Here is a 19501-nt window from a genome sequence, read left to right on the forward strand (position 1 = left end):
AAGAGTGAGTGACTCTACAGCCATTTTTATAAAGGCAGCAAATGGTGATTTGAAATCAGGTCTGTCTTTCCTGGCAAGAACTCAGCAGGGCTTGCAGCATAGAGTGTGTGGAGAGATGGCAGAAACGAGACCGGGGATGGAAACTGGCACCAGGGACCCAGCAGCTGAGTGAGCCAGGGCCGAGGAATATGGATTTTTTTTTTTTTTTTTTTTTTTATCTTTAGGCAATTGGGAGCTAGTGGAAGCTGTGCAGCAGGAGAGTGACCTGGTTGGGTTTTTGTTCTACAAAGGTGACCTTGGCCATAGCAAAGAAGTTGAAGGGGCATGAGGGAGTACGCAAGACCAATCAGGCTGTGGTAAGAAGTCAAGTGAGGTAGGAGGAGGCTCTGAACTTAAGACAGTTCTGAAGTGAGATGCACAGAACCAGCAGGTGTGGCAGTGAGATAGAGAAAGAGAGAGAGAGCGAGCATTAAATATGGATGGTGCTCAACCAATGTTGAGTTAGGAAAGGTAATATTGAAAATGTCCATCCTTCCATCTATCCATCCTTCCATCCATCTATCCATCCATCTTTCCTTCCCTCCTTCCTTCCTTCCTTCCTTCCTTCCTTCCTTCCTTCCTTCCTTCCTTCCATCCATCCATCCATCCACCCATTCTTTTCATCCATCCATCCACGCATCCACCCACCTATCCTTCCATTGTCTGCTTTATTTCACAAAGGATTTTAGAAAGCTTATACTGTCCTGCGTTAGATGACAAGCACTCACAGTGGCTTTGAGGTCAAGTATGGAACGCGCACTATTATTTCCCACACCCTTGTGGCGAGAAATAAAAGATAAACCTGTGTTTGACATAAGAGTTCTAAATATCCACGAAGGTGAAGGCACAGTAGCGCGGCCGCAGAGCCGCCCTGCTCCGCGTCCTCCCCGTGAGTCTGCCATGCAAAGGCGGGCCGAGTGCAAAACCTGCCGTGGGCCCCTCCAGGTGCAGGTCAGTAAACCACAGGGTAAAGCTAGACTCGGTCCCCTGGGAGTAGGGCCTGAGGGCTCATTCTGTCTGCTAGAAAGATGCACGGCCATCAGAGGAGATGGTTCGCCTGGACTGAGAGTCTGCGGTTGTGAAAAGGGGAGAAGGATTTAAGAAGAAGGAACAAAGGGAGTGACAAAGAATACAGTATGCAGAGTTCCTGCTAGGAGCCAAAGGAACTTTCAAGAGTCCTTGGCTGGAAAAATAGAAAAGGTAATAGTAAACACAGTCCTCTCCAGGGACCGACCACATGAGAAGTCCAGACAAAGAGACTGAGGTACTGATATGGGATCTTTCTGGGCAATCGCACACCCTTCATCCGTTTCCCGGACTTGGATTGCACTTGCTGGTCGGAGCCTAGTTTTTGTCGGATTCTTTAACCAGCGTGGGCTGCAGACGGCACACGTCGAGGCGGGAGCCCACCGCACGGTGCTGGGATAAGGGCTTCGAGGGGAGTATGGCCCAGATGGCTGACAAAGGGGAAGGTCTCCCGCTTTCAGGGGCAATGTCTGTGAACTCTACCCTCTTCTTCCTGAGATCAGGGATGAGGCTAGAGGTTTCTTAACTGGATATGAAGATGTAGCTACATTTTCTCAGGCGTTAGGATTCTGTATACGTTCAGAGAAATAGAGGTTTGTCCAATTCACTGAGACCACGCGAGCTGTGCTGATAGCTTATAAAATGGCGACAGGGTATTAGAAAAACAATCTCAGATGCTCCGTCTAGTCCTTTCTTTTCAATCACGATGAGGTAGAGTGCAAACATTGATGTTGCGAGGAAAAACTGTAATTGTGTGATTACAGGTTAATGTCAAGTCCACGAGCCTGATTTTCTATTTGTTAATTTCATGAACAGTGTCTTGCTCTCGCTTTCTCTCCACACCCCTCTCCCCCAGTAAAATTGCTATTTTGTTGTTGGACTTTGACCCTGATACTTTACTTGAAGGAAGGCTTGTTGGAACACAAGACTTATAACCGCCCAGCAAAACTTGTCACTCCTTGTATTAAGTAACTTTCTTCATGAGACGGAAACAACAACGTCTGATTCAAGTATAAGAATAACCCTAGAAATCTTTAAAATAATTGATACCGGGATACATTTATGGCACAGATGGTGGCATACTTATCTACAAACTAAGTTGTATATTTAATGATACGCATAGCTTTTTGTATGCCAATCATACCCCAATAAAGAGGCTTAGAAAATAACTGATATAAAGCAAATACACTTGATCATTTTTGATGAAAAATACTAAAAAAATATTGTTAAAATTGTCACACTTCCCTGGAACTCTTACGGGTAATCTTAAATCCACTTATGATGTGGGCAATAAGAAGAGAAAAATTTAATTTTCGAAGGGAAAGCTAGAATAAAATTGATGGTAATTCTCAACAGTGTGTGCAAAAATTATAGAAGCCTGGGGCTGGAACTAACCTCCTTCTTCCATTTCCAAATGGCCTGTATCTAAATAATTCCAGAAGTGAATCGGCTCCCTAGTCTCTGAGCCTTAAAGGACTTCCACACCCTTCCCCATCCTCATCAATCTTCATTATGATCCTTGAATAAATCTAAGAAGTAGGAAGGAAGTCCTTCCTTAAGGCATTTAGAAATAGTTGAGATATATATGATAAAGTTCACAAAGGTAAACGGAGTTTTAAAGATCAATCATATCACACAATGTAAAAATAATATTTTGAAGTAACGCTTGAAGAAATACATCAAAAATAATTTTGCATACGTGCTGATACAGAGAGTAAAGTGAAGTTGGGAAACAAGTCATCCAAATTATCTAATTCTATGCAGAAAAAAAGGGCTACATGTGTATATTTCATTGAGAAATAAGTAAACTGACAAGTAAGGTGACAATTTCTTGTTTATAACTGTAATGCTATAAAATGAGGACCAGCTTGCAGCTTCTAAAATAGCAAGTGACCTTCTGCAGCTCTGATTTCAACCACTCAGCGGGTTTTTTTTTCCACCAAAGGGGCTTATTTTAGCTCTCACTAGACATTTCAGCAAATGGTGCTCTCCAAAGGCTGCAGCATCTCTGACACGGATTACACAGGTGGTTTCATTAGAATCCCACATCCTGGGAGCGGGGAAAGTTGAGTATATCTTTAAAAACTGCTGCTTTCAGTGTTATTACCAAGAGCACCGGTGGCCCAACAGTACCAAGGCGAGAAAACTGAGACTCCACGCTATATATAGCACTAGAGGGGGTTGCATCTGAACTTCCTAATTCTTTCTCCTCCCCCTCCTTTTTTTTTTTTTCATGAGAAAGGATGGTTTCTTCTTGGTGAACTATACCCTCTATTCATTTTCCTCCACAAGGGATTTCTTTTAAACTTGGAAGTATTCTCCCTAAAATACTCTATCTCAGCCTCAATCAAAATGATTAATGAATTTTTAATTTATCGCTTGCCTTAAGGATCTGGAGAACCACTCCATTCTTTGTTTCGTTTGTACTACTAGTGTGAAAGTGGAATTCTTAGGGGATTCACTTTGAATTAATGCCAGGATATCTCTACGGACTTGCTCAAGGCAAGTTTTAAGTGCCTGCATTAGGTTTTCAGAATATCAAGACTCCTCAGAATCCACGCTCTGAGGCAGTAACTATAATATATTAGAACAACTGGCTGAAAGGTGAAACGTTTAACCAACCATGCGTTTTGTCTTTTTGACCGTAGACTACTAGTTTTGTAAGTTTCCTGTCATTAAATAGAACAAGTGCACTGGCGAGGGTGTAATAGGTGACTGTCACACAGGACAATGTCAATTTCAAGACCTTTCTGATTTTTTCCAATATCTATTTAGAGATTGTTATTTTTTAAGCATAAGTGGAACTGTCCTGTTAGCATAAAAACATCAATCACATTTACGCTTAAAACAGTCATCTATTACTGATGCATAGTCTCAATAGGAAAGTTGTGTATTTTTAGCATTTGTTTCTCAAATTCTTTTTTTTTTTTTTTTAAGATTTTATTTATTTATTTGACAGAGATAGAGACAGCCAGCGAGAGAGGGAACACAAGCAGGGGGAGTGGGAGAGGAAGAAGCAGGCTCATAGCGGAGGAGCCTGATGTGGGGCTCGATCCCATAACACTGGGATCACGCCCTGAGCCGAAGGCAGACGCTTAACCGCTGTGCCACCCAGGCGCCCCTCTCAAATTCTTTTAAGAAAGAGCTGGGTGCATAAACGACCTAACTCCTTTGTTGGCTCAGTGTCCTGGTCTAACCACTCATTACTCCCTCACCAGTGAATTAAGGTAGCTTCTGGTGTCCTTTTCATACAAATTCTATTGCTGATTATTATATCAAAAAATGGTATAACAGATTTTTACTTCATGTAGAGCTGAACCAAAATGTTCTTAGAATTCTTCAGAAAAACTATATTAACAAAAGATGAGATTATGTAATTAAGTATAAAAAAGGATGAAAATGTGATCAACACAGTTCAATGAAATCTGAACATAGAGAAGAACAATGAAAAATTTAGATTACTATTATTACAAGTAATAATAATATCTGGGCAAAGACTGAATGAATGGACGGTTAATAATAATGGTTAATATTTTCTCAAATTTTGAGAAGCTCAGGTAAAAGCAATTTTTTAAAAGAATTTATTAATTTATTTGCAAGACAGTGAGAGAGATCACAGAGGGAGAGGGAGAAGCAGACTCCCTGCTGAGCAAGGAACCCGTCATGGGGCTCAATCCTAGGACCCTGAGATCATGACCTGAGCTGAAGGCAGACTCTTAACGACTGAGCCACCCAGGTGCCCCAAGAGCACTTTAATAGAAGGTAAGAAAGCAGAATGTAAAGCAGAAAGAAAAACTAAAAGAATCTATGCAGCATTAGTGTCTAAGCAGAGTATAAGCCAAAGAAAAAAGCATGACAAGCAGCCAAACAGATTAGCCATCTAAGAGGGTGCTTTCTTCCTATTTTAATAATGGAAAGCTGTTTGGGATCACAAGTGTTCTGTTTTATTGTGATAGTATATGTCTAACTTTTGTGAAATTACAGTTCACTTTCTTCAAACTAGTTAATAAAATTGAGAAAGAGTCTTTTATGAAAACGTTACATTTCAAAGTTAATTTTCATAGTGAAAGACCTCCTTCACAGAACAATCAGGAAACATCAACTTACTTCAATGTCCTAGAATTGATAAGTTCTAAGGGAGTTATCTTGTAAGACAGAGGAAGCCAATATGGACCCCTTCAGATTTTTACTTTGTGCCCTTTGGGAAGTCGCTTAACATCTTAAAGTCCTAGTGTCTTTGGGTTTGATTTTCTATCTATAGCAGGATGTGGCAGGAGAGACATCTTCGAAGGGCTGTGTGAAGCATGGCGACTTGAGTCTGAGGGGCTACATGGGAATTTCTCTTTGTCTGGACTCATGAGGGAGAAGTCTTGCAGAGTTACAGAGGGTGAGAGTACGGAAGAGTCTCAAATGGAGCAAACAAGAGCAATGCAACCCAGAGCCCATTAAAATCTTTCCCTACTCTCTTTAAAAGACTGCACCTCCACATGCTACCCGAAGGACAGTTAGCGGGTCACAAATGATGAAAACCTAATTATGAAAATTGCTCAGGGCCATCATCAGGATTGACTTTTACTATTTGGATTTTGTTGACCTATGGATTGACCGTGAATTTAAACTGAAGCAATCCCCATCCCCCTTTTGGAGATTTAGTCAATGTACTTCTGACCTTTACGAGGAACTATTTCCGAGGAAATCTTGAGAGCTAACTTTTACATTTTCAAACATTTAATCCGAATTTTTAGAAGTCCTACAACAAACCTGTCTGAAAACAAGACAGCAGTTCTACTATGGGCCTTAGAAACACGGCTCAAACTTAAATAGTACATTTTTTCTCCTTAGGGTTGAACGTATGTTGCCACAGGAAAGTTTAGATCCTAAAATAAAATCAAAACAACATAAAATGAAAATAAAACAAAGAAAAAAGTCTTTCCAGCTCGGAACATTTCCCACTGGTCTCCCCACATTCGTACATGTCACGGAAGTAATTCCTGTACCTGTTGACAGGGAGAGCCTCTCAAGTTGGTTGTATCCTATGCCAGTAACACCAAAGTGCAGTGACCTCCAGTGACCTGGCCATCAAATGACATTGCTGTGTTCCACGACAGCCCACGTGGTACTTTAACCCTAGCCCGCCCTTCCCAAGATGGGGGCCTGGAAGTGTGGCTAAAACAGTACACGGCCACCTGCAATCCATGGAAAAGCAATTCAAGGCTCTTGCCAAGAGCCAGGGTCAAAGACTCGAAATGCTGTTCAACCGTGGGGGCTGTTTCCGAGGTTATCTCATAAGCATGAACATTTCCCCCCTCGACAAGTCGTAGGCAGAGCCTCTTGAAATCTCCTTTCTTCTTCCTTACTGCAGAATATTTCATATCTATTACGGCTTTTGAAATTGAGTGTATAAAGTGGAATTGGTTTTCTGACAGCTTCTCAATAGCATTTTTCTTTTCCTTTTTTGGGGGGGGGTGTTGGTGAATTTTAGAGTTTTCTTACGAAGTTCTGAATTCTGAGTCAAAAATTAATCCCGAACAGGTATCTCTAGGAAAAGTCCACTGAGGAAGATCAGTTTTGCGCCATCTCAACTCAAAACAGAAAAGGCGAGTTAGAGTATTTACCTGATGGAGTGAACGCTAGCACATTAGGAAAGCTGTAGTAATAGAGGCAAAGCGTGTCGTCACTAACATGCCTACATGTGCAAGTACTGGAACTGAGCATATATCTTTGTGTTGCTTATAATGTAAACCATCTTGACATTTGCTTGGGGCCTTGCTGGTCACAAAGTGCTTTTGTATACATTATGCCATTGACTCCAGTAAATGCACAGAGCTTGATACTAGCGTGACTACAACATACCACTAGGCGATTTTAGGTCATCTTTGTGAGGTTATTAAAGGATATCTAGAAAGATGCGGATTGGAATGACCCTAGCAATGAACTGTAGTGCTTTGTCCTAGGACACTCTAGAATAATGCACAGCCACGGATTGGTTAATATAAGAACGTGGCCATGGTAGAGATCCCAGAAATGTGACAAATGGAGTTGGTTAGCCCAGTCCTCCTATTCGGGAAATTTCTCTTGAGCTAGAAAGCAGGATTCTAGAAATAGCAGCCTCTTCTGCAGGTGGCAAAGAACAAGGGGGTGTGAAAATTTCAGAGGAGTCAAGTAAGACGCTGTCCAGCGCCCAAGGTAACCTGGTAGGCCTGGAACTAAGCCTAAGGCCCCTTAGCAGTCAAGAACATATCCTCATTTTATAGTCTCCTCTTTTCCCACAAGAGAGGCTCAGGGAGGTAGTCAGGCCGGAGTGGGCCAGTGAGGACAGGAGGATTTACCCCGAAGCTCTACCTATACGGCGTCTCCTCCTTTACATTGAGTGAACGTGAACTTGGGGTATTTGGAGATTGCTTGCCACCCTCTTCTTGAGCTTCCTCTGGTTATCCTTGATGCTCATCTTAATCTGGTTTCTTTTTTATTTTGTTTTGTTTTGTTTCAGGAGGGCGGATGGAGAGAAGAGGCTGGTGCGTAGTTCTGGTTTGACCGCGGTTGTTAACTGTATCGCTGATAGGGTCACCCTCACCCCATGGGTCCTCCTCCCTGTGAGGGAGGTGTGGTTGGCTACAGCCACAGGTAAGGTCTCGATCATCTTGCGGGACAGCCTAGTTGCCTGCAAGTCCCTCCTGTCTACCTGCCTACCCTTCTCTTTGGGAAGTGACCGTAACAGAGGGATATCTGTACAGAGGGCTAAAGCTCCCACCAGGAGGTGCGAGAACCATAATCCTTCAAAGTCATTGAATCCAGCCCACCTTATTTTTCTGATGAAGAGACTGAGCCTCAGAAAGCTGAACTAATTTTGAACAAGTTCACATGGCTAGTATGTGGAGTAAGGATTCTCAATTTCAACATGTGGTTCCTAACCTGCATGCAAAGGGCCTGTTGGGGGGGGAAGGAACAAGAGGTACTGGAGGACAGTGGAAGTGCCTAAGATGTCTTCCCTCAAAGCAAGAAAGAGAGAACAAAAGACACTGGACCTTCCTCTCCCCATGCTGCTTTTTCTCACTAATTTGGTCTATTTTTATTTATTTCAATGACTGCCTAGACAGTTGCTCCTGAATTGCATGCCTACCTGTGTTTGCTTCCGGTGCCATCAGGGGACAGAGGAAATATGTGGCTAGAATTAAATTCTATTCTCTGTACCATTTCTGAATGAGTCGTTAATGATGCAGAGAGAAACGTATATTTATTAAATATACATGTGAATATGCGCAGATAAATTGAAGCAGTTATAAAAGATCTATCTGTAGAAGCGTACGTCATTAAAGGTGCCACTGTTAAGACCAGAGCATCTGCTTGGGGTTCTTAATACGTAACAGTCGAAACACCAATGTTGATAGAATTCCCTCAAATAAAGCACGCTAGTGAGATCTTCTGTGTTTCTATGTAGACTTGATAGAGTTCAGTAGTAATGAAAGGGACTCGATCACTTTCATATCAATCTCTTTGTAATCTCCTTTATTAATACTCAGCTTCTGGAATTTAAAAAAAAGTTTTGTTTTGTTTTTAAAAGGTTTATATCTAGTTTTTATGCTTAAAATTCCAGGCTCCATAAATAGAAAACACAAGAAATAGGAAACTAAATCTATATTTAAGATTATACAGAGGAGACCAAGGAATTCCCATTTCTTTTTCTTTATCTGGAGAGGAAATTACGAAAAGCGACAGCAAATTCAGGCGATGTGTATAAGAGGTTAATTTATCCCCTTAGCCTCACAGCTGATTTGATGGATTTTCCCCCCTGTTTTTAAAAGCATATTGTTTGGCTGTTTGAACTGTCTTGTTGTCTACTAGCTCGCAGATATGTTGTCAATCGCCTTTGAGCTTAAATGAGCTTTCGTTAAGAGTACTGCTCCTACAGCCCCCCGAGCCACCTGAGAGCTACAGTGGGGAGCACATACAAGAGCCTCCCCCTTCCTTCTTTGCTCGCTTGCTGGGTATCCCTTAGCCCGTGTCTTCTCCCTGCCACCAACCACTGCAAAATTTTATCCCCGAAGATATAACACATCCTCATGCCAGCTTGAAGTAAAATTCCGGCTAAACCCAGTGAATACTCCTGCCTAAATATTAATTTGCAGCTTACTGTCGTCCTTGTCTTATTTCATGGTTTTTTCTCCCACGGGATTTTGAGAAAGCCAAGGATATAATTCTTGAAATGTTTCATATTTTTCTGTTTGTTTGCCCACATTTTGTTTTCTGTTTCCAAGACCGTGAGAATAAACCATTCCTGTCAAGAGATATGGCTCAGAGTAAGCAATAGCCGCCCATCTCCCTCACCTCCAGGAGGGTCTGTGGTACCATCATGCCCCAGACTTACAATAGATGACACACGGAATTGCAGTCGTTCGTTTTTGCTCTTAGCTGCTGAGGGCAGGAGCCCTGGTCTGCTGGTCTTGCGGGCCTGGCACAGCTCAAAACCATGTTTTCAAAAGCATGCCTGATAGTCCAGGGTAGCAGAATGATCCACGTCAGAATTTAAGCTCTGGCACCTAACTAACTCTGTGTTCTAGGAAAACCCCTTAATTTCTTCATCTGCAAAATGGGATGATTTCTTCACTATCCACCTGAAGGCATTGGTGTGAACCTCAAAATGGCTAACACGCATTTTCTACACTTCTCTCCAGACAGTAAGTATATTAGGTCCTTAGCCTAAGAAGGTTGCAGTTCCTTTGCGACATTTTTAGAAAGACAAGCTTGGATTTTCTGGGGAATATTCCTGACTCTCATGACATTCCTTTAACTCGCTTGTTGGGATGAGCCTGCTGTTGCTTATACAGCTGTTTTATGGTTCTTACACATGTGGTTTTATTAAGTTATTTCCAAGCTGTGAGACCACATTCTATATGAACTATTCCCAAAACTGGTTTTAAAAAACAGCTGCTTTTATGATAAATTCAATATCAGAATAATGTCCTGGTTGTACACAGTTCATTATTCCTTCAGAAACCAGGGGAAGCAGATCAGGGCTTCTAATAGCCAAGAATGAGGTTCAAAAATTCTTTAGTGTCCTATCGCCTTCAATTCACCCAGTGAGAATGTGGCTAAAATCAGATTTTCTATTTCGTCTTCACGGAGTTCTTTCCGCGCCAGCTTGCCACCAGCCAGATTAGTATAGCTGCTCGCTAATCCAGGCAGGTCACAGCGTCGGCTCTCTCACTCCGGGCGCTCCTCTGTAGCACCTGGAAGGACACTTTGCACGTTTGCTGTGGCAATGCCGATTAACTCGTCAGGGGCTCCCTGTGTTTGGCGGGAGGACATACAGTATAATGGTTCAAAGAACGGCTTTTGATGTTACTCAGACCTGAACTCACGTGCTTATTTTGCTTTTTTACAAGTTTTGTAACTTCCGAGCTTTTATTTCTCATCTGTAAAATGGACATATGCCTACCTCCCTAATAGGCATAATACAGTTGTTATGAGAATTCAATGGAGGACATTGCTCAGCACAAGGTAGGTGCTCAATAAAAGGTAATTCTATTACTTGTAATAACCAGCACTGTTATTAATTATAATGGTATGAATCACATTGCAATACCAATTACATTAATAATAATAATAATAATAATAATAATAATAATAATAATAAAGGCTTACGATTGATAGGTGCCAACCTAAGAACTTATGAATATTAACTCATTTCAGAAACACCCTCTGGTGGGACTATTATTGTTCCGGACTTACAACTGAGACCCAAAGAGATTAGGGCCATTGCGCATGGGAAAGGGCACCTCAGGTTTTGAACTCAGGCATCATCCCATACCACTGATGCTTTTCTGCTCAATGATACTGCTGTGGACACGGTGTTGTAGGGAAATGAGTGACAGTTTTTTGGATGGTGCAAGAAAGAACAGTGTATCGCGTTGCTGTGGCTTGTCACAGGTTATCTGCATTTGACACCCATCGCCGGAGTCTGTGTCCACTAGATGGCATTGCTGTTTTAACGAAACATGAACAAAGTCCCTACTTAGGTCTAGGAGCCTGCTAAATTTGAGAACACCAGCAGGATAAGCCAGCTGCATCCCTGAAAGTCTGATGGAAGAAACCCCCAAGCTTTACAGCGTAGCTAGAGATCTCTAAAGACTAATGATATCGAAAAAATGTTAGGAAAAATACATGCTAGTTTCTTCTGGGTGTTGATGTCTGTAGAAAATCTGGACGAGGTTTGAAATCCTCTAGTCCAAATATCACTTCAAAAATAAACAGACTGAGGGCCAGAAAGGAAAAGTTACTGGGAAATGGGTACCCAGACTTGATGGCTTTGGCTGTATTTCTCTTTCCCTAATACTTCCAACTGATTCTACATCACAAAGAAACTGTGGTTTCTGATTCTTAGAAGCCTTTCCTTTGGGGAGTGGGGCAGAAGACTGCCCCACAATTGTGAGTTTGTGCTTCATTATGTTTTATACATATGTTCAGAATCAAGACCAGACTCAGATACTTAGATACGAACGAGGATAAAAGCAAAAAATGGTGCCCATTTCTTTTTCTTTTTAATATGTCTTCTTGGAAAGATTGAGTGACCCCACTTTATTTATTTAAAAAAATTTTTTTTTTTAGAGAGGGACAAAGAGGGGAGGGGCAGAGGGAAAGGGAGAGAAACTCAAGCAGGCTCCATGCATCAGGCCCAGCATGGAGCTTGATGCGGGGCTCAATCTCACAACCCCGAGATCATGACCTGAGCCAAAATCAAGAGTTTCACACTTAACTGACTGAGCCCCCCAGGCACCTGGAGTGACTCCACTTTAAAAGACTGACCCCATTGGTTGACCGGGCAGTATGTGGATATTAAACCCAGAGCAGGTAGCAGGGTAATGGATAAGCAAAAGGACTGGAATCAGACTGCCTGGATGGAACCGAAGGACCCAGGAAAGGCCACGAGACACCCCTAAGCCTCTGTTCCCACATCTGTAAAATGGGAATCATATTTTTACTTATAAGATGTTTGTGAAAGTTAAATGCATGTGAAGTGCCTATAACAGAGTTCAAGAACCAAGGTTAAGGGTAGCGATAATAATGATTTTTTGTCATGATAGCTGATGTTTAGATTTCTGTGTCTCTCAGCTGTGAATGTTATTGCAGGTGCTTTGGCAACAACTTTTTTACTCACCGTCACATGCTAAATTGCTAAAAAAAAAAAAAAAAAAGGAGATAACGTTTCAGGTTTTATAACTATAACATCACTTCTTCCTCAACCAGCTGGTGGAAGTAGCCAAGATACATATGGCATGTACTTCATTATGTGTTCACGTCAACTTTATTTAAGACGCTCGTAGGCTTTGGGCTCCTACTCCTAGTTTAGACAGAGAAGGTGACTGGCATGCAAATAATAACCAGTGAACACTTGCTGAGCATCAAACATCGCTGTTTTGCAAGTACGAACTCATTTAATTCTTACTACAACTGTGTGATCTAGGAACTAATACTTTTCCCTTTCTAAAGATGAGCAAACTGGGATCCAGAAACTTGCTCCAGCTTAAATATCAGCCAGAGTCGGCATTTGAACTCAGGTGGCCTGGTTCTTAGTGACGCCCTCAGGGCAGGATGTGAGAGGAGGTTCCTCTAAGGTTCCTGAGGCCTAGTTCGCTTCCCTTCCCCCCCCCCCCATTCCAAATACCACAATGAAGCCTGATAGAGCCTTCATGTAGCCCTTCCAGGCTACTGTTAACATGCAACTTCGTGACCCAGGAGGGTCATGTGTTAAACCTACATCAATATTTTTATGGCAGTTGTTAATGAGATCAACTAGTTAAACGTTTAATAGGCTCCTGAGCTTAACAGGGTAAAATAAAGTTGTAACAGGTCGGAAGAGAGCATGCCTAGGAAAGCACACTCTTGAGGACCACTCCTTAAGTGATCAAAGTTCACTGCAGCCAAAGGGGAATCCCATTGCTGGTGCAATCAGGCCAGTGACTAGCCCTATTCACTGTACCTTGCTGGTTGCTCATGTTTCTGTAACATTCCAGACCACCCTCTTTTCACTGCCAGGAATTTAGACTCTATTCCCATGTAGAATTCTTGAATTCAGATTTTACAAGAGACATAGCGGTCTTCTGGTCTACCCCCTCTGCCTTTGAAAAGAAGGAAACTGAGGTACCATTTGCTTCTGGTTTGTCCCCAGTTATCTTAGAGGAAGAGTGGGAGCCCTGTTCATTCAGTTATTCCATACTGCTTCTACATCCCTTAGCTATTTTATTTTAAATAGTATCATTCTGAATACTTGCTGAAATTCTCTTGTTCATACCAATAACGTTTTTTCTTCGGCGATGAACCCAAATTCAACAGAGAGCATCTGTTTTTTTACAGATAGCATCTTCCTGTTGATCATTTCTTCTTTCTTCCTTTGCTTGACATCAACTTTTATGGGGCAGGGGACCACTGACATTTATCACAAAATACTTTTAAATCAAATAGTGTTTTTCACGAGAAGCCATGCACGCCAGCCATCGAACCTAGACCTACAGCAACGACCATACTACACAGGACCAAGGCGACTTCAAAGAAGAAATGCCAGAAAGGAGCTGGGAGGCGACTCCCACTTACCGATTTCTGTCATCGTTATCCCTGGCGCTAGCTGCCCGTTGTTGAAAGAGCTATAGGTAAACAAGTTGGGTACGGACGTGAGGTCATAGATAGGTTCTTGCTTTATCTGTTTGATTCCAGTCATGTCAAGTCCTGACTGATCAGGGGACGGCTGGCCGGAATCCACGCTGTAATAGCCCTCGGACTTGGGCAGGTCGATGACGTGTCCGTTGGCGTACGTGCCCCCGGCCTCGCTGTTGAGGCTGCCGAGGCCGTTGCTGACGCTGCCGCCGTACACCCTGGCCAGCGCTTCCGCCTCCCCGCTCTGCTGCTGCCGCTGCTCCTGCAGCCGCTGCTGGTGCTTCTGCACCTCGGCGTACAGGCTGTCCCTCTGCTTCTTGGACATCCTCCCGAACTTCACAGCTGGGTGGGAGGGTGGAGAGAAAAGCAGAGGAGAACGCCTGGGGTTATCATTTTCGGCAAGTCCAAGGGGTCATGGAGAGTTGTCCCCTCGACCTCAGATGCAAAGAATCCTAGCACCCGTAAGCCCAAGAGGGCGTTCATGTGCACCCCGCATCTGGTGAGAGGTTATACTCGGGAGCGTCTGTACTGGTTTATGTGCAAAGTGAGAAATAAATCTAAGCTAGGAAGAAATGTCAAAACTTATGTCTGTCTTAATGCCATGAAGTTAGAGGGCATACTTCCTAGTTCTTTCTGACGTGTGGGGAAAAGATCCACAAACCCAAAACTACCACATAATGCCTGCTATTGAAATGTCAGCCAACATTCATTCTTAGCTTCCCTGGTTAAGCACTAGGGTTACTAGATTGTTGGATCGGACCCTATTATTTCACATTTTCTTTTCTTTTTTTTTTTTTTTTTTAAGACTGTCTTTATTTGTCAGAGAGAGAGAGAGCACAAGCAGGGGAAGTGGCAGGCAGAGAGAGAAGCAGGCTCCCCACTGAGCAAGGAGCCCAATGCGGGACTTGATCCCTGGACCTGGGGATCATGACCCCAGCCAAAGGCAGACGCTTCACGGACTGAGCCACCCAGGCGTCCCATATTTCACATTTTCTAAATAGCACATTGGGTAAGACCAAGGATATGGGGCAGGGTGATAAACACAAGTTTAAGTAAGCATTTTTCTTCGGTTTGCTTTTGGGACCAAATTCAAAGAGTCTTGGGAAAATAGCAATTTTGTATATCCAGTACTCAACAAGTGAGCCCACTGTTACCCCTCCTTTCTTGTTCTACCACCCCAAGTTTTATATTGCCCATCTCTTCTGGAAAAATCCTTAGCCATTGTAAGGAAAAAGGAGGAAGAGACTCTGTAAGCGGTCACAGAGTAATCTGAGGGTGCTTTGATTTGAATTCATTGTTCCTTAACTAGGCGAACTTAACCTCCTGAACTGCTATGGATATTGACTATTTTCCTCACAAGCTTTTTTAGTTTCCCTAAACTCCCGGTTTAGTCTGTGAATATTTTAAGCCAAGGGGCCGCCTTGTCTGAATCATCAAACACTATGTCGTTCAGCTCACGTTAATGGTGGAGACTATGACAAACGTGGAGATTCCTGAGTTTCCATTTTCTTTTCTTTCCTGACAATGTTCCCATCACCTTTTTTTAAGAAAAGATTTTACTTATTAATTTATTTTAGAAAGAGAGAGAGCCCAAATGAGCAGGGAGAGAAGCAGAGGGAGAGGGACAAGCAGACTCCCTGCTGAGCGCAGAGGAGCCGACTCGGGGCTTGATCTCATCACCCTGAGATCATGACCTGAGCAGAAACCAAGAGTTGAACGCTTAATGGACTGAGCCCCCCAGGTGCCTCCCCACCCATCACCTTTTGGTATTGGGAGCCCAGGGAATGTAGAAAGAAGAAAGTGGAGTGAGGAGGAAGCAGGTCCAATTCCTGGATTCAGTCACTCGTGTCGGTGACTGAATTTCTGAGAAAAACTAAATGAGGAAGTGCTTAAAAACTCTCTAGCACAGAGAGTCCCAGAAGAGATACCTACTGTGAAAGAGCTGTCATTTCACAACGCCCCCGTCCCCTGCCATGTTCCATCAATGTTCATTTTCTCCTTCTTTTGGTTACAGAGCTACCAAATTCTATCTAAGCATCGGCTGTTCAGAATAGAGACCACATTTTCCAGCCTCCCTCACTGGCAGGTGCAGCTATGTGACTAAGTTCTGGGTAGCAGGAAGTAAACGGAAGTGCTACATATACTTCTGAGAGTGCGAGCACGCCGCCTTCCATCTTCCTGCCTGCTGGAAGGCTGTGGACATGAAGGCTGGATTTGGAGCAGCCCAAACTTCCTGTTTCTCCTTAATCCTCCTTACAAGACTAAGTTCTGGCACTGCCTAAACAGAAAAAACAAAGGGGGTGATTATCCAGTAAGTTTTCTGACCAAAGACAATTCATATGTTTAATTCATACCAAACTCCCCTTTCCACCTCAACTGTCATTTTTAGAGAGTCTAGGGTCATTTAGGTCATGGCGTTTAACTTTGTTGGTACGGACGCGGTCTTTAGTAGATTCGGTCTCTCAGACACGCACTTATTTGCTAAGATATTTCCAGTTTGTCCATGGACCAAATTCTAAAGAAAATTTTAGGGAAAGCATTCTTTGTACCTTTATATTACATCTTTTGAAATAATATGTATACATAACATTATAACTAAAATTTCATAAATAAATTTATAAATTATATATATATATTCCTTTGGGGAAAAAACTTTTTGTATAAGAAAAAATAAGTCATGATAACTTTTGATTCAGGAAGAACTTTTTTTTTTAAAGATTTTTTTTTTTAAATTTATTTATTCGACAGAGATAGAGACAGCCAGAGAGAGAGGGAACACAGCAGGGGGAGTGGGAGAGGAAGAAGCAGGCTCATAGCAGAGGAGCCTGATGTGGGGCTCGATCCCAGAACGCCGGGATCACGCCCTGAGCTGAAGGCAGATGCTTAACCACTGTGTCACCCAGGCGCCCCCAGGAAGAACTTTCTTTCCCCCAAGAAGTTAACTGACACCCTTTCTTTATTTGCTAACCTGTCCTTAGCATTCATGTAGGTTCAGAACAGCATTTTACTACAGAGTTATGCAGGTAGATACAAAATTTCTATCTATTGTTGTAGATTGAAATTTTATTTTGGCTGTAATAGATCTACTTTTTTTGTTTGTTTAACTTGAGAGAGAGAGCATGCGCAGGGCAGAGGGGCAGGGGGAGAGGGAGAAGCAGGCTTCCCGTTGAGCAGGGAGCCCCATGCAGGGCTCGATCCCAGGACCCCAAGATCATGACCCGAGCCGAAGGTAGACACTTAACCCACTGAGCCACCCAGGCGCCCTATGGGGTAGATCTACTTTCTGAGTTACTTTAATAGGATAGTTTTGCGTTTGTTTGTTTAAAATCTATAGAGGAAAAAAACAAAACTGGAAACTACTCTATCACAGAGACATCAATGCAGTGCCTCTTTTTAAAACCCTTTCCATTTAGGGGTGTCTGGGTGGCTCAGTCGTTAAGTGTCTGCCTTCGGCTCAGGGCGTGATCCCGGGGTCCTGGGATCGAGCCCCGCATCGGGTTCCCTGCTCCGCTGGGAGCCTGCTTCTTCCTCTCCCACTCCCCCTGCTTGTGTTCCCTCTCTCACTGACTGTCTCTCTCTGTCAAATGAATAAATAAAATCTTAAAAATAAATAAAATAAAACCCTTTCCATGTAAACCTTGCTTCAGATTTCCATACACTCCATATTTTGGTGAAATACACATTTTGGTGGATTGAATGCATTAATGACCCTGATTCCTCTTACCTATTTCCCCAGTAAAGACGCACCGCCCTTTCCATTCTGGGCAGGCACCATGCCCCACCCCTTGCCTCAGGATCATGTGACCTGCTTTGGGCCAATGAGGGACTGACACCTGTGACACAGAGGCTTCAAAAGTGCTTGTGTGTTTGAATATCTCACCACGAAAAGAACAAAAGGACGTGCCTAAACTAGCTTGCTAGAGGATAAGGTTTGTGAGGCTGAGCCTGAGCCACCTCGATCTTCCCAGACAAGGCCACCTACCTTCAGCAGAGGCACAGACTGCCCTAGAGCTGGCAGCACATGAAGGAATGAACCCAGTTAAGAACCTACATTTAATAATTTTAGGTCCAGAAATCTGTTAACCATAGATCTCATAATCTAAGCAAACGATGTCAAATAAGTACGTTGTCAAGACCTCTGCCCTGGTAAACATCTGAAAACCCAATGCTGAATAGTTATGCCCTTTCCAAGGTACTGACTTATCAGGTCACTGAACAAACAAGTATTTGCAGAGACAACTTAAAGCTCCCCTACATTTTGGAATTATCCGGCTTCACCCTAACTCAAGAACTTTGCTGACAATTACTATAATACTCTTTTAGAATAAATTTTCCATTCATTTCAGAAACACTGGTGAGCCAGTGTTTCAGTTTTGTGCCCCTTCCTGTAACAAAAGTAGTGACATATTTGGGGAAAATGATTTCAGTACATGGAACAAATAAATCTGAAAACTTTCCTGATTTATATATATATATATATGTATGTCATTTCTTGTCACTATTTGTGAAAACATTTATTGTATCCACAGGCCTATTTCCAGCAAAGGCCATATTACTATTATATTTTCAAGTATTAGCATTCTTCTTACCACTACTCATTAATCAGAATGGCACATATTTTAAGTGTTTGCCCCTCTCAAACTTGAATTATTCTGTTAATGATTTTCATCTGAGTACAGAGGCAGCCACTTGTTAAACTGCTAGCTCTCAGACTCACACGATTCTGTATACATTGCAAGTGCTTTATAAATATTCAGTGATGACAGTATTTGCTCATGATATGCTCTTCTCACTCATTTTGATCTCACACTAGCAAAGAACAATTTTATGCAAAATATCAGGATCTTTTCATATTTATTTGGATTGTGGGATTCTAAATGGAACAGAAGTTTTTAGAGTAACTATAAAACAAAGTCATTGATTCTTTGAAGATTTCTACTTAACCAACACATGACAACTAGATATGCGCTTTTGGCTTCAAGAGAACCCAATTGTAGAATTATCATAGTCGTTTTGGAAATTATTTTATCTTACAATCTTTTGGTTGTAAAGTTCTCTATGCTTACATCTTGCTGCTTACCAAGGAAACCGGTCTTAATTTAACTCTTTTCAATTTCAAGGATGTGCCTTTTTTTATAGTGCTCTAAGCTTTGTAGAAAAGATCAGATTCAACCTACCCAACCCTATTTGTAATTTAAAAATATTCTCTCTCAACCCTCTCCTTTCCCAGCAGAACTTCCTGTGACGATCCAATGTTCTCTGCTTTCCAAGATGGTAGCCACAAGCCACATATGGCTATTGAGCTCTTAAAATACAGCTAGTGTGAGTGAAGAAATGAATTTTAAATTAAATTAAAAATTTAATTTTAACTAATTTAAATTTAAACTTAAATTTATTTATTTATTCTAAGATTTTATTTATTTGAGAGAGAGCAAGAATGAGAGAGATCGCAGAGGAGGAGAGAGAAGCAGCGCCCCCAAACCCCCGCTGAGCAGAGAGCCCGAGGCGGGGCTCGATCCCCGGACCCTGTGATCATGACCCAAGCCAAACGCAGACACTTAACCGACTGAGCCACCCAGGTGCCCCTAAACTTAAATTTAAATAGTGACATGTGAATCGCATTCTGGATATTGGGCAATGCTGTTCTGGAGAAGTAGAAGCCTAATCTGAGAAGCCTGTCCTTGTAGGGCAGCTACTGCTTTTTCGTAGATGTTTGCCATTTAGAGGGGCACACACTCAGTCATTGCAAGGTGAGTATCATGCTTTCTCTTTGGGGGCCCAAATCTTC

At 42.4% G+C, this 19501-nt stretch overlaps 1 protein-coding gene across 1 annotated transcript in view; it reads right to left on the bottom strand.

The window, feature by feature from the left end:
• The window catches only part of RORB (RAR related orphan receptor B), a 180842-nt gene that overhangs the window by 23869 nt on the left and 137472 nt on the right, over window positions 1-19501 (bottom strand). Inside the window, exon 4 of the mRNA XM_008690964.2 lies at window positions 13654-14055. Within this exon, the coding sequence (XP_008689186.2) occupies window positions 13654-14055 (402 nt within the window). The remainder of the gene's footprint in view (window positions 1-13653; window positions 14056-19501) is intronic.

This window comes from Ursus maritimus, unplaced genomic scaffold, assembly GCF_017311325.1.
Source record: "Ursus maritimus isolate PB19 unplaced genomic scaffold, ASM1731132v1 scaffold_34, whole genome shotgun sequence".
Taxonomy (NCBI): Eukaryota; Metazoa; Chordata; class Mammalia; order Carnivora; family Ursidae; genus Ursus; species Ursus maritimus.